The following is a 12,979-nucleotide window of genomic DNA, read 5'->3' as shown; positions in this document are numbered from 1 at the left end:
GTGTGGAATTTCTGAGCCAATTTAGCTGAGCTTCTCTTACTCAAATTGATACAATCAATCAACCATCACACATACCTAACAATACGATTTAATGCACAGGTTTCTTTTTAACTTTTTAAAAACTAGAAATGGATTTGCTTCATTTTGAATAAATTCTCACACCTAGGATCATTACCCTCACCCACAGTAATTCAGCAAACTGAGTGATTACATGGTTGAATACTTTGTTCCTTGAATTAATGATTTTCAATGTATGTATTCAATAGAACATATGTAAATATCTGTTTTTATTTTATTTTTTGAAATTTCATTGAACATTCTATATGAATAGAAAAGGGTAGTAGAGACTCTTGTGTCGAACCAGGGACCTGGATTGGAGCTTGAAGCTGTGATGAATCACCTGAAAACTGGGTCTGCAGAGCCTGGCCTGGAGCTGAGTGTTTGGGACTAAAGGCCTGACCCTCCAGGGTGGCCCTCAGTCACTGGCCACTGGGAATGTGGTTCCACATGGATCGAGCTGGAGCCTGGTCCACAAGCCCTGACTGTTTCAGTGCTGATGAGGCCTGCCATCTCACTGGTCATGCTAGAGTATGAGGTTCCAGGGACTAAGCTGGAGGATGAGACTGTAGGCTATTACTTGTCTTGGGCCACACTTAGGGACTAAAGCCAGGAGTGCTGACCCAGCAGTAGGATGGGCCTGGAAGCTGTGTGTGTGAGGAGCCCACTAGCATTGGTGTATGCCCAAATCCCAGGGCTGATGGGAGAGACCTGGTACTAGGTTGGGCATGAAGACTCGTTCATGGCTACCAGCCTGGAGTCTTGAGATCCTGGGGCTTGCTCAACATCAGCTTTTACTAAGCGTGACAAGTGCTGGGCTCCAAGGTAAAGTCTGGTGCTGACTTCTGTCCTCTTTCCCCAACCAGGTGATAGCACTCTCCAGGCAACACTGTCTGGGTAGGTGAAGGAATGAAGTGAGCCTACCTATCTTCTTCAGTGCATTGTTTTCTTATGTCTTCATTACATTCAAGGGCTCAAGTCTCTTGGATTTCTTAGTCTTTATGAAGGTATTTTGAAGCATGGATAATTGTTCAATTCAATGTCTCTATGGGAGAATGGGTGCTATAAAATCTTCCCTGTCTTGTTGGCATCTTGTTGAGAACTCAATATGTACTTGCACTCTTTTCTGGATCTTTGTTTTATTGCACTAATACTGGATTTTACTACATCTTTAGCAGAAATGGGCGGTAAATTCACAAAAAATTTGCGAGAATGGTGAATGCTCAAGGTGTGCCACAGCTATGGTTAAGAGCCCCTGGTATGTGTGCAGTAAGTAGAAATGTCACTGTTACAGCTTATATCTAGATGTCTCCCCAAAGCCTAATGCAGTCAGAAGTGGGGCTTTTTGGAGGAGGCTGGATGTAGGGTGAGTGATGCTGGGATCAAAGATGGCACACTAGGATTAAAGATGTGAGTGCTACCCACCCTAGCCTGGATAAGATATAAGGGACAGAAAGAGCATCCTTGCTTGTCACCTGTCTCTTGTACTTGCTACCTTCTGCCTTCTGCCCACTGTGAACTATTTCTCCTCTGCGATGCTCCTCTGCCCTACACCCTGCTTTGGATCCAGACATCTATGGACTGAAACCTCTATAAACTGTGAGCCAAATAAACCTTTCCTCCTTTAACTTTGGGTGTGGGGTATTTTGTCTCAGCAATGAGAAAAGTAACTAAGACAACCGTTATATTTGAAGCTTCTAAATACTTGATATTGTCATCTCTCCTCCAAGAAATTCATTAATAAAATCTACACTGAACATAATCTTGAGAAGAACACTCAGAACTCCAATGTCTCATCATCTTCTCTATCAAAGAAGCAAAAATAATAAAATATTTGACTGTTGATTTTCAGCCTCATCTTGGAGTCCTTACTTTCACTTTTTTTTTCCTGTAGGAAACAATACTGATATTTACTTGGCCTTTAAAATAAAATTAGGGGTGTTATACGTAAGAAAACATGTTATCTTTACAGGTGACTGTGCCTAAATTAGGTTTCCAATATGCATTAAAAACCTAACTGTTAAATAATCTTAGGCCAATTTCAAAATTCTCTGAGCTTCAGTTTCATCTGTAAAATGATGATATTACATATTCCTAAAATGATTCTTGTGAGAAATAAGCAGAAAAAAACTCCATATAGAACAGGTCAGGTATGAATATGTAATAAATGCAATGATTAACTAAATGTTAGCTTAGTATTGATTTAAAAGAATAATTTGTGTCTGTAAGGTATTTGTAAGAGAAGGGAAACTTAGTTTCTTCAATAAGTTTAGCATTTTCTACATAGATTTATGTAGACATTGTGACATATTTTGACAACTATTTTTTTTTTGGTACTGGGGATCGAACTCAGGACCTTGTGCTTTGCAAGGCAGGTGACAGAATCACTGAGATAAATTCCTGGCTCCTTGGCAACTATCTTTTATTGATAATCCTAAACTAAGTACCAAGATTTGGAATAGGAAGTAAAATTTTCCATTTCACAAGTAGAAGAGCTTAAATCAAGGTAATACATTTATTAAACAAGATCTCTAATCCAATATGTTACAAAAGAAAACACTTATAGCTATGAATAATCAAATCAAGTACTTCCAAAAAGAATTATTTTTCTTACACTTTCCTTAGGTCTTTTCAGTTTTGTGGAAAAATATATAAAATATAACCATTAATTATATAATTTAAACTCCTCCAACAGTGATCACTAGAATTTTCTTCCGCACATTATTATAAAATTGATAGAATCTATGATATTCTAAGGCAGACAAAGAGCACCTTGTTTCTGATCTGCTGCTCCCTTTATATGATTTAGAAAAATTCCCTCAAATTCCAGAGGCATCATTTCTTCTGACAATATGAGCAATTGCAGTTTCCATGGACTTTTCCATCTATAAAGAACTAATATTTTCAATCAAGTGATTTATTAAAATATCAACCAATGAATGTATGAAATTATTAATGATTTTCACTCACCTCATTACTCAATTCTGCTTGTTACTCATCTGAGCTATTTAATGAGGTTTTTAAATCCTTATGATCTTTACCATTACTTTTTATATGACACAGAGTGTAAAACATTCCTCAATTTTCTGAGCTTCCTGCCCCAGCCTCTAACATGTTCAGATTTGAAGCCAGTATTTGAAAATTGTTTTTTTCATTTTACATTTTATATTAGAAATACAATTTTTTGTCAGAGGATCTTAATTAGTTGTTCAGGCTGCCTTGGGCTGACTATGTAGCCCAGGCTGGCCTCCAACTCAGCCTTCTGAGTGTCAGGGTTAAAGACATGCACCACCTCGACCACCTAGAACAAATCTCTTACAGCTGACTTGTACACTGTTAATATCCCAAATTTTTACTTTATTTAGAATAGTGTGAAAATTATTGAAGAATATTTGCAATAGGAAATTCTTCCCAAAAGATCAAAACAGAATTATTCCATAAATATTCAGAGATAATTTTACACAAAGAAAAAACCAAAAATAACTCACATATTTGATATCAATCAATTCCTATTAAAATTGAATGGATAGCCTTGTTTCTTGAAGTTAGAATAATGAATGGAAAAGAATCTATTCTAAAGCAAAACAATAAATGCACATTTTAGGAAAAATTAGTGATGTTAGCTATAACATTTATAAATTACTTTTTAAAATAAACATACCTAAAACTAACATTATGTAGACTTGGAAGGAGACTGAGAATTACATCACAAAAGTACAGGAAAATGGAATCTGGCTTTTAGTTTTGAGTTTCTTGCTTCTATGTGATATGAGAACCTGAGCTGAGTTTCCTAAACTCCAGAGGTCCGGGGGCTCCTAAAGACATCAGGTGCAGTCAGAAAGAGAAGCTTAAGCATTGCGGAGATGCAGAAGTGGATGTAATGACAATTCATATGGTTATTCTTGGACAAGTTTGAAAAATCAAACTGATGATTTAAACTTGCTACTGCTTTGGCATTTCAAGTGGACTGTATTTCAGATGCTTTAAATTCAAATATATGATGTCAAATATCAAATATATATTTTATGACCATTACTCATTAGCATATAAGTATCATTATTTTCATTCATTATATATGTGGTTTTCCTCAGCTCCCATGACTAAGGCTAATATTTTATGCTAGTCATTGTATATGGCTTTTTCTTAACATAAGTAAATTCAATCTTTGAAAAACTTTTTTATAAAGCTTGTTTTCATTATATTTTCTTTCTTTCTACCATATCCCATTCCCCAAGTCATTTTATTGCACTTCTACTGCCTAATTTCCTCTGATCCCATTTTATAAAAAAACTAATATATATGTTTCCTAATTTTATTTGTTTTAATATTGTTTTATGTTTGTTTGTTTCATATTAATTTCCTTTTATTAGTATTTGTTTGCAATACATGAAGTTCGGGGAGTAGGTGTGTCTATGTAACACATCTTGTTTCATTTTTATTCCCTTTCCCTTTCTCTCTTTGTATCTAAATCTCTGGTTCCCTTTTCATTATTGTTACTATTCTTGTTTTTATTTAATATTTATGACATTTAATGTTTACATTTATCGTGGATATTTGGTATGAGCACCTGACACAGCATAAATCTTAGTAATGGTGTTTTCTCAGCTAAGTGAAAAGACCGGTCTTTTTCTTACTCTGTATCTAATAACTTCAATTGCACAATAGCAAAAGTAACAGAAAGGATTTTAAAAATCATTACACTACAGTAGGAATTGAGGTAAAAAGGTTTTAAAAGGATTTAAAAATCCAATGTATAAAATGACCTCATGTGTTAATAGTATTAATATTTTGACAGGGGCACAAGGAGGTAATTTGAGAAGGCTAGATATCTGGTAGCTAGTAGTTTAGAATTTTACCTCTTTGTAGATGCCTCACTAACGCCGCAATGAGTGTGGGCAGTACTGCAACACTTTATACACAGTGGTGACATAAATAATTCTAGATCTAAATAGAAATCCGCAGACAGCTAGAGCTCCTTTTCTTCCTGTTCCCCCTGGGATGTCAGCAACCAGATCACATCATGACCCAGTTGATTTCCCCCACATACCCTAAGCAGAAGTTTGGGACATTTTTTTTTCCAGTAGAAAGAATATGATAAATATATTAACCAAAAAACCCCACAAGTCAGCCCAGTTTATATACATAAACTCTGTCTGCAGATCTGGAGACTCAAAATAACTTTTGTTTCATCACCTTTATGCAAAAATTGAGAGTTTCTGCCTTTGGGTACAATGGCAGGACTAGCAAATGTGAAAATTGGTCAATAGAAACTTGAGTTCAAATGAAAGCAAAGAAAGCAGGGCATGGTGGTACACCCCTGTATTCCTAGCACTTGGGATGATGAGGCAGGAGGATGTTCAAGAGTTTGAGGCTAGCCTGGGCTACATAGTGAGTTTAAGGCCAATCTACACTATAAAGTGAGACCGTGTATAAGGCAAAAAGAAAGAAAGAAAGAAAGAAAGAAAGAAAGAAAGAAAGAAAGAAAGAAAGAAAGAAAGAAAGAAAGAAAGAAAGAAGAAAAGAAAGGCAAATGAAGACAAGGAGCAATTGATAATCTAGTCATTTAGTTGCAGCAAATCCTCTACTTCCTTTAACGATTCAGGGCCCTAAGATTAATGTCTTAGAGTCAACCAGACTTGTTTGACTGTATCTTCCTACTGGTTATGATCATCTATTATTAATCTTTTAATGCCTGTATAATCCCAAATATTCTAGCTACCACAGTGATAAAGGATTTTTGAAAATTCATAGCTTTGTCACAAGAATTGGAGAATGTATAACTCAAGATTTATAAAATGAAGGCAGCTTTACTCTTCCAGTAAATATACCACATTTGTATCCTTAACCAAGAATGTCAGTCAGGAAAAAAATGAAGGGAACAGATGTAAGATACTCTCCTTATTGTTGTAGCAATGTCAAGAATCATATTGATTTAGAACGTCTCCCATTTACAGTCTTGCCTACATTTCTCTCTCACTCTTGATGAGCACTTCCATTGGTTTGATTTGTATGCCTTGAGAGATAACTAACTGTAAACTTCTTTTCCAAGTGTTCGGTCCTGAATCATCTTGTTATTGGGCTGCAGTGTGTTGTAATGTATCCACTCTGCCCTAATAATCAAACTGAGTGCCTTTCCTGCTAGTTCACTCACTTGTATAAGGAGCACAAATCTGGTGGTTTCCACTGCATCCCTGGAAGGTATGTTCTTTGCAGTAACCATGAGTCTATCCTACTGAAAATGAAGGCTATGAAAATGTGTTCCTCTAATCTGAACACCCCTTGGATCTCAGAATAGTATCGGATATGTGGGGACCCCAACATGCTAGGTATTGTTTTGCAATTCAGTTCCTATGGAGCATCCCAAATCCTTACACAAATGACTCCTAGCTGATCCCTTAAATAAATTTTTTACACATTTTTCCTCTGCTCTGTCAGGCTGATGTTTGTAATTGTAATCCACTATCTGGTAAGATCAGTGAACTCTGAAATCATGAGAATATTTTCACATCTGCTTTACCCTCGAATAGGTACCATCTCCTTGGCCATGTTAGTGGTTAACACATCCCTGGATTAGTCCATTTTGGATATTATGTCAATGTATTAGACAGTTTGCAAGCCATCAAATATTAGTATAGTTGAAAACGCTGTGGGGGCAGAAAGCAAACCTAAAGTGCTCACCATTATAAGGAAAAGTGGCTGCAACTTTCAGAGTAGAAGAGGTCTGATGTAATCGGTGTACAGTCGGGGAGATGACCGACCTCCATAGGCTGAGCTCATAGTGAGAATATGTTGCTAGGGAGTTGCATACTCAGCAGGGGCAGAAGGCACATCAGCATTCATAGTATGGAGTCCACATTGAGGCCATTCATAGCCTATATCCTTCTACAGTAGACTGTCTACTCACGTGCTTACAGTGGCATAGCAGGCTGTCTTTCTGCTGGATCATTTCTGGGCAAAATTCAGCCCATTCATCAGAACACTTGGAGCCTAATCTCTGGTGGCTTATACTTGGTGCCCTCTTCAGTGTGGCCCCTTTTTACTATCCCTGAGTCAGGACATATCCATAATCCAGGACCCTGCTTCCTCCAAACAGAGTCAAAAACAATTGATTATTCAGAGCTCTATCTGGTAGCTAAACTTCCCTATGCTGCTTACTTGTGAGATCACCATTGGCTCAGGCCCTGATGGGTAGATGCTCATTCCAAATTAATGTAAAGACTATGGTGGCTTTTTTTGTACATCAGACCAGGTTCCTTTCCTGATCGGTCAGCTGGTCACAGAATATTGCCTTTAAGGCCAGAGTCAAGGGGGAGACAATGATTGAACAGAGGTGGATGATATGAGGGTCAGAATCTTTAATTGGATCATAAAATACTCTCATTTTCTGATCTTTTAAGGCCCATGCCTTACCAGCTGAGGCTAATGCACACTCTAAAATTTAAGGCATACTTACTTTCACAAAATCCAGTTCATATAGTTCAATGTACAAATTCTACTCGCATTTCTGGTCATTCCATGTTTTTTAAATTGGCCTGTCAAGTGAACTGATGTTATCCTCCTTATTTATGAGGACTAAGAATATGAATTCACTTAGAATCAAAATATCTGTGTCCACACCAAATTTTAAAGACTCAGGTTAAGGAGCTGTGCTTGCACTCCCTCGTTGTCCTCTAGAATACATTTGCTTTTGCAGCAGCTGGGCAGATTAGCAAAAGAGACCATGGAATCCATTGTTGGCTCTGCATTATCTGAATCTGTGTCACAAGCCTAATTTCTTCTATGCAGTGCCATTTAGAGTGAGGAATGGCTTCTGATTGACTACAGTTTCTAACTACAGCTGTGTGTCTAAGGAGGCTTCAATTCCATCTGTTCCTTCCTAATATACGGGCATATTCCACAGGACAGGAATCAATAGAAATGTTGCCAGGTCAAGACTGGGGAACTAAGACAAATTACACTGAAATTTAAGGTAGTTGAATCCAAGAATTCATTCTACATACTGAAGGATATGAGTTGGATGTACCTCTTTTGCCTGAACTCCATATTCTCCTACTCTAAATATAATGAGCCAGACTAGATTTTTGGGGCCCCTTGACATTATTCTCAGCAAAATAATCCTTTTAAATTCTTGTAATCTTCCTTCTTCTATTACACAAATTCACATTGACTTAAAAGATCCTTTTTGGGAAGTATTGAAATACTTTATATACTTTCAATGCAATAGTCCTCTTTCAAGAAGACTTGAACTCTACTTGAATCCACTCAGTCAAAGGATTCTAAGTCTAGGGCCAGGGAATTAGCTCAATGGTGCCATGCCTGACTGGCAAGCATAAGGTCCTGAGTTTGATCTCAGGTGAACAAACAAACAAAAAGGATTCTAAGTCTAAATTCTACATAAAAGTGAACCTGGGTCATGAACCACATTTCTTTTTATTACTGTTCTCATCATTTGTCATTATCATTACCATCGTTAAACAATTCCTGCAAACTCTAGTGGCATGTTCATTCACTTAATTTTATACCCATCCATCTTAAGCCCAGAACCACCAACATCAATTTGTCATTGTCACAGAGCCCCACAGAGTCCTTGTAACACATATTAATGGTACTTCCTGATATTCTAGAAACTCATCAGGGCCCTTAATACAAAGGAGCAAAATTTTACACTAACATATTCATTTATAACTTTCACTGGTGGTCTCAAATGCTTTTATATGCTTCTTAACAGCAAATGTTAATTTTGTTAGTGAAATCAGGGTCTTCTGCCTACTCCAAAAAGACACAGTCAGCTGGATGTTCTTTGCCTTAAATTCTAACATTTTCCCCAATATGGGCTTTCTAATTATTTCCTCAAAACTTTGCCAAGAAACTTCCTGCATCTTTGTTTCATTTTCTGAGTGCTACTGTACTGAGCAGAATAAAAGCCCATGGAGATTTCTACAATTTAATAACTAGAACCTGTGAATATATTAGTTTACACAGCAAAAGAAAGGTTCAGGTTTCTTATCAGTTGATTTTAAAGCAGTTTATCTTACATTCACCAAATCATCCCAAGTAACCAGAAGTCTACTTAACGGTGGATGCAGAAGGCAGAAAAGACAGTCAGGTGGAGAGACAATGATGAAAGGGTAGTGAAATATATGTAGGGTGGCTAGCTTTGAAGTTTGGATTATGAGGCCAAAAGCCAAGCAAGGTGATTAGACTGCAAAAGCTGGAAGTGCCAAAGAAATGAATTCACCCTTTCAGCTTCAATAAAGGAAAAGAAGGGAACATAGCCCTGGTCTCCCCTTGATTTTAGAGTAGTGAGACCCAGGTCAAGCTTTGTACAGAGCTGGAAGATAATAAATCTATGTTATTTGAAATCATCAAGTTTGTGGTTATTTGTTATGGCAGCAACAGAAAATTAATATAGCTAAAATCCTGCATCTGTGTAATAAATCCAGCTCTAAATCTTCTTATTGAAATGTATATTTTAGTTTCCTGAAGCTTCTGTGAAAACTTCTAACACCCTGGAATGTGTAAATAACAGTTCTGGAGGCTAAAAGAGGCTGAGATCAAGGTCTTGAAAGTGTTGGTTTCTCCTGAACACCGTGAGAGTCTATTCTATGTCACTTGCCTAACACTTGTGGTTTAGGGAAAGTATTTGTGGTACTTCCTTGATTTGCAAGTGTTATCCCAATCTCTCCTTTCATTATCACACATCCCTCTTGGTGTCTCTCTGTGTCCAAATATCCTCCCCTTTGGGGGTAAAGAATAAAAGTGATATTAGGTTAAAGCCATGCTTATGACTTTATTTAAATGTGATTGTTTAACTTTATAGGACACTATCTTTAAAGATCATCACATTCTGTACTACTAGGAATTTGTATTACAACATATCATTCTCCTGGAGGCCATAATTCAGTACAGAAAACTCACATCTCAGGTCATGGAAGAGTTTCAATGTTGAATAATTTCTTAATTATCTGGATTTATGCTACTTTATGCTAATAAATTCAACATCTATCCCAACTGTGAAATCTCCTTGGCTCAAGTCTATACATATTAACCAAAGCTGGAACTTCCTCACTTATATCCATTTTTTTCTGGAGCAAGTCTGGACCATTTGGACCCTCTTGGTGGGCTATTTAGAAACAGTACATGGTATCAGAGATCACTCTTGGTGACAGCACATCTCAGAGAATGACACGATCTCCCAATAACATGGTTGCATTGTCCAGGCAAGGAAAGACTGTCCTCCCCTTTCAATGGAGAAGGAGCTGCTTATGACAACCTAGAGGAAGTAGGTGGTTTATGGGATCATGTGTCTCATCTTTCTCCCACAAATATTGCTTATTTTAGTCCTCAGATTCCACTCTTTCTCTGTGAGAACACAGGCTCCAACCACAGAACCTGGTGGGATTACACATTCAGTGCCCTTTGCATCTGTGTTACAAAATCTCAGACGTGGTTTAAGGCACAGTCTCTGTCCTAAGGAGAGAGGTGGAGACAGTAGACTGGGCTCTGTTTTGAGTCTGTGTCCAGAAGACATCTTAGACAGATTGCATCTGGGGAGGTACTAACGTTGTATCCACTCTACAGCCCTTATATGTTTTCCATGCCTTGAAGTAAAAGAAGACACCAGCTAAATCTCTGCCAAGTGAAATATACTACAGTGTAAATCTTATGACAGGATAATTAAAGTTTAACTGCTGTGTTTAGTGATGAACTGCTTGTGTGGATTTAAACCTGAAATTTACAGAATCTGAGAAAAGATGGTGTATGTACATCACTGTTGTTCATGGTAGAATCCACAACTTTTCATTTCTGTAGAGAAACACAGTACTTCCCTCAAGATAAAAATAACTCTGAAGTTTCAAGGTCAGTAAAATTGACATAAATATAGCAATCTTCATATAATTCAGTAATTTATAAAAAGAAATGGAAGTCTCAGATAAAATCATCCATGTGTAATTTTATATATTGATAAAATAAACAAATAAGGAAGCAAAATAAAATCAGAGCGTCTCAGTGACCATGTAATTATAGATAGTGGTGCTGATGGTTAGCAACATAATATAACATCCATCTCCACCTTAGACATATACCTTTCATACCAATATCTTCTGCTTGCTCAACATATTATCTTCGAGTTGTTTTTAAAGGTCTCTAAAATAATTTATATTTACTTGTGGTGTGACTATTTCTGTAAGAACAACCCAAAGTAATATCACAGTCTTCATTCTGTATATTCAAATGTCCTATCAAAAGTGTTGGCACACAATTCAGCTTGCAACAGAAGCATTCAGCAAAATTTTGCTTCTGTTTGCAAACTCACCTTGGGGTGATGAACACCACCGTGGCCATCTTTGAAGCTCAAACAGGAAAGTGGCCATCTTTCTCAGAATCATGGAACAAGTTAAATTCATGAACTGAAGAACTGTATCTTTATCTCAATTTGGACAATTTATGGTATAAAATAATAACTTCATGTAAGAAACAAATAACTATAATTGCTATGATTCAAGAGAAACCTTAATACTCCCTAAAAGTTTAAAGGTAGCAATTAAGGGGTAAAATGGAAATTTACAAATAAAATAATGTGGTAAGTATAATACCAAGTGGTAGTCTTCCTGATATCAAAGGACTGCTTTAGAAGGATGGTACTCTGTCATTATTGTACAAGGGTCTAAGTAGAGGCTTGGAAAGAGTTTAAAGAATAATCTGAAGAATTGAGTGGAAAATTACATAAACTTGCCTGGGACTTTTCTCTCTTTAGCTTTTTAGAATAGATAAGGATTCATTTAGAAATGAATCCTTTACAAAATAAATATATTAATCTAGTGCTTTATCCTGACCCAAGAACAATAAATGGATGGTCCATGATGAAATATGAGATACAATGTCTAATAAAGGAAACCATTTGAAGGAGTAGAAATGCTAGGCTCTGGGTCAAAGTTGTGGATATATACAGACAGGTCACTGTTGGCACAGAAATATAAGAAGTCAATGGGAAGGTTGGAAAAAACTCTAGACCAAAACAACAGGTGATATTAGGAAAGCAGAGAGTCAGACAGACACATGAGGACAATAGCAAAGCCAGTGGATTTGCATATATGTGATTACATCCTGCTCTTTCTCTGCATCAAAATAACTGAACATGAACCGCCTGTGTGTTCACACTGCCCATTCTCCTGAAGGACTTAACAGTCATTCCTCAAGGTAGTACTATTTTTAAGTCACTCTAAGAAGTTAACATTTGTTTTGTTTTGTTTTTAGGTCAATACAAAAACTGTGCCAACTTCCATTAATCTTAAATCTGAGATCAGTTTCTTGCTCCACAATTTCCTCAAGGCATTTTTCACTTCTGCATTCCTCAGTGTGTAAATCAGAGCATTGAGCAAAGGTGTCCCAATCATGTAAAACACAGCTACCATCTTATCCATGGGGAAGGTGATAAAGGTCAAGACAACCATGATGATGTGGGAGATGCAGGTAGAGAGGGCTTTTCTCCTTTCTTCAACACTGTGTTTTCTTAGAGAATGCAGAATGATTACATAGGAGAACATCAGCAAGACAAAATTCACTGTACATACAGCCGCACTGTTGGACACCAGGAGCAAGTTGACCACATAGATGTCCGCAGAGGCAAGTTCCAATAGTGGCTCCAGGTCACAGAAATAGTGATTGATCACATTGGGACCACAGTAAGGCAGACTCAAGGCCAGAAGAATCTGACCTGAAGAATACACACAGGAACCCACCCAGGCCACAGCCATCAACACTGCACAGGCCTTGCGGCTCATGATGGTCGTGTAATGCAGGGGCTTCCAGATGGCCACGTAGTGGTCCATGGCCATGAGGATCAGGATGAAGATCTCCAGGCAGCCAAAGAAATGGCCTGAAAAGACTTGGATCATGCACTCACTGAAGGAAATTGTTT

General features: G+C 37.3%; 2 protein-coding genes across 3 annotated transcripts in view; both read right to left on the bottom strand.

Annotated features, from left to right (window-relative positions):
- LOC101720456 (olfactory receptor 4S2-like) overlaps window positions 1-12,979 on the bottom strand; it is a 41,580-nt gene that overhangs the window by 7,231 nt on the left and 21,370 nt on the right. The gene's annotated exons all lie outside the window — the stretch shown is intronic.
- LOC101717668 (olfactory receptor 4C16) overlaps window positions 2-12,979 on the bottom strand; it is a 33,191-nt gene continuing 20,213 nt past the window's right edge. Inside the window, 1 exon segment of the mRNA XM_087207879.1 lies at window positions 2-12,978. Within this exon segment, the coding sequence (XP_087064005.1) occupies window positions 12,312-12,978 (667 nt within the window). The 3' untranslated portion in view covers window positions 2-12,311.

The sequence above is a fragment of the Heterocephalus glaber genome, unplaced genomic scaffold (assembly GCF_053883595.1).
Source record: "Heterocephalus glaber isolate CG9 unplaced genomic scaffold, H.glaber_assembly_v1.0 deba00000896, whole genome shotgun sequence".
Classification (NCBI taxonomy): Eukaryota; Metazoa; Chordata; class Mammalia; order Rodentia; family Bathyergidae; genus Heterocephalus; species Heterocephalus glaber.
The sequence above is the reverse complement of the archived record's forward strand: the minus strand, read 5'-3'. Positions and strand labels throughout refer to the sequence as shown.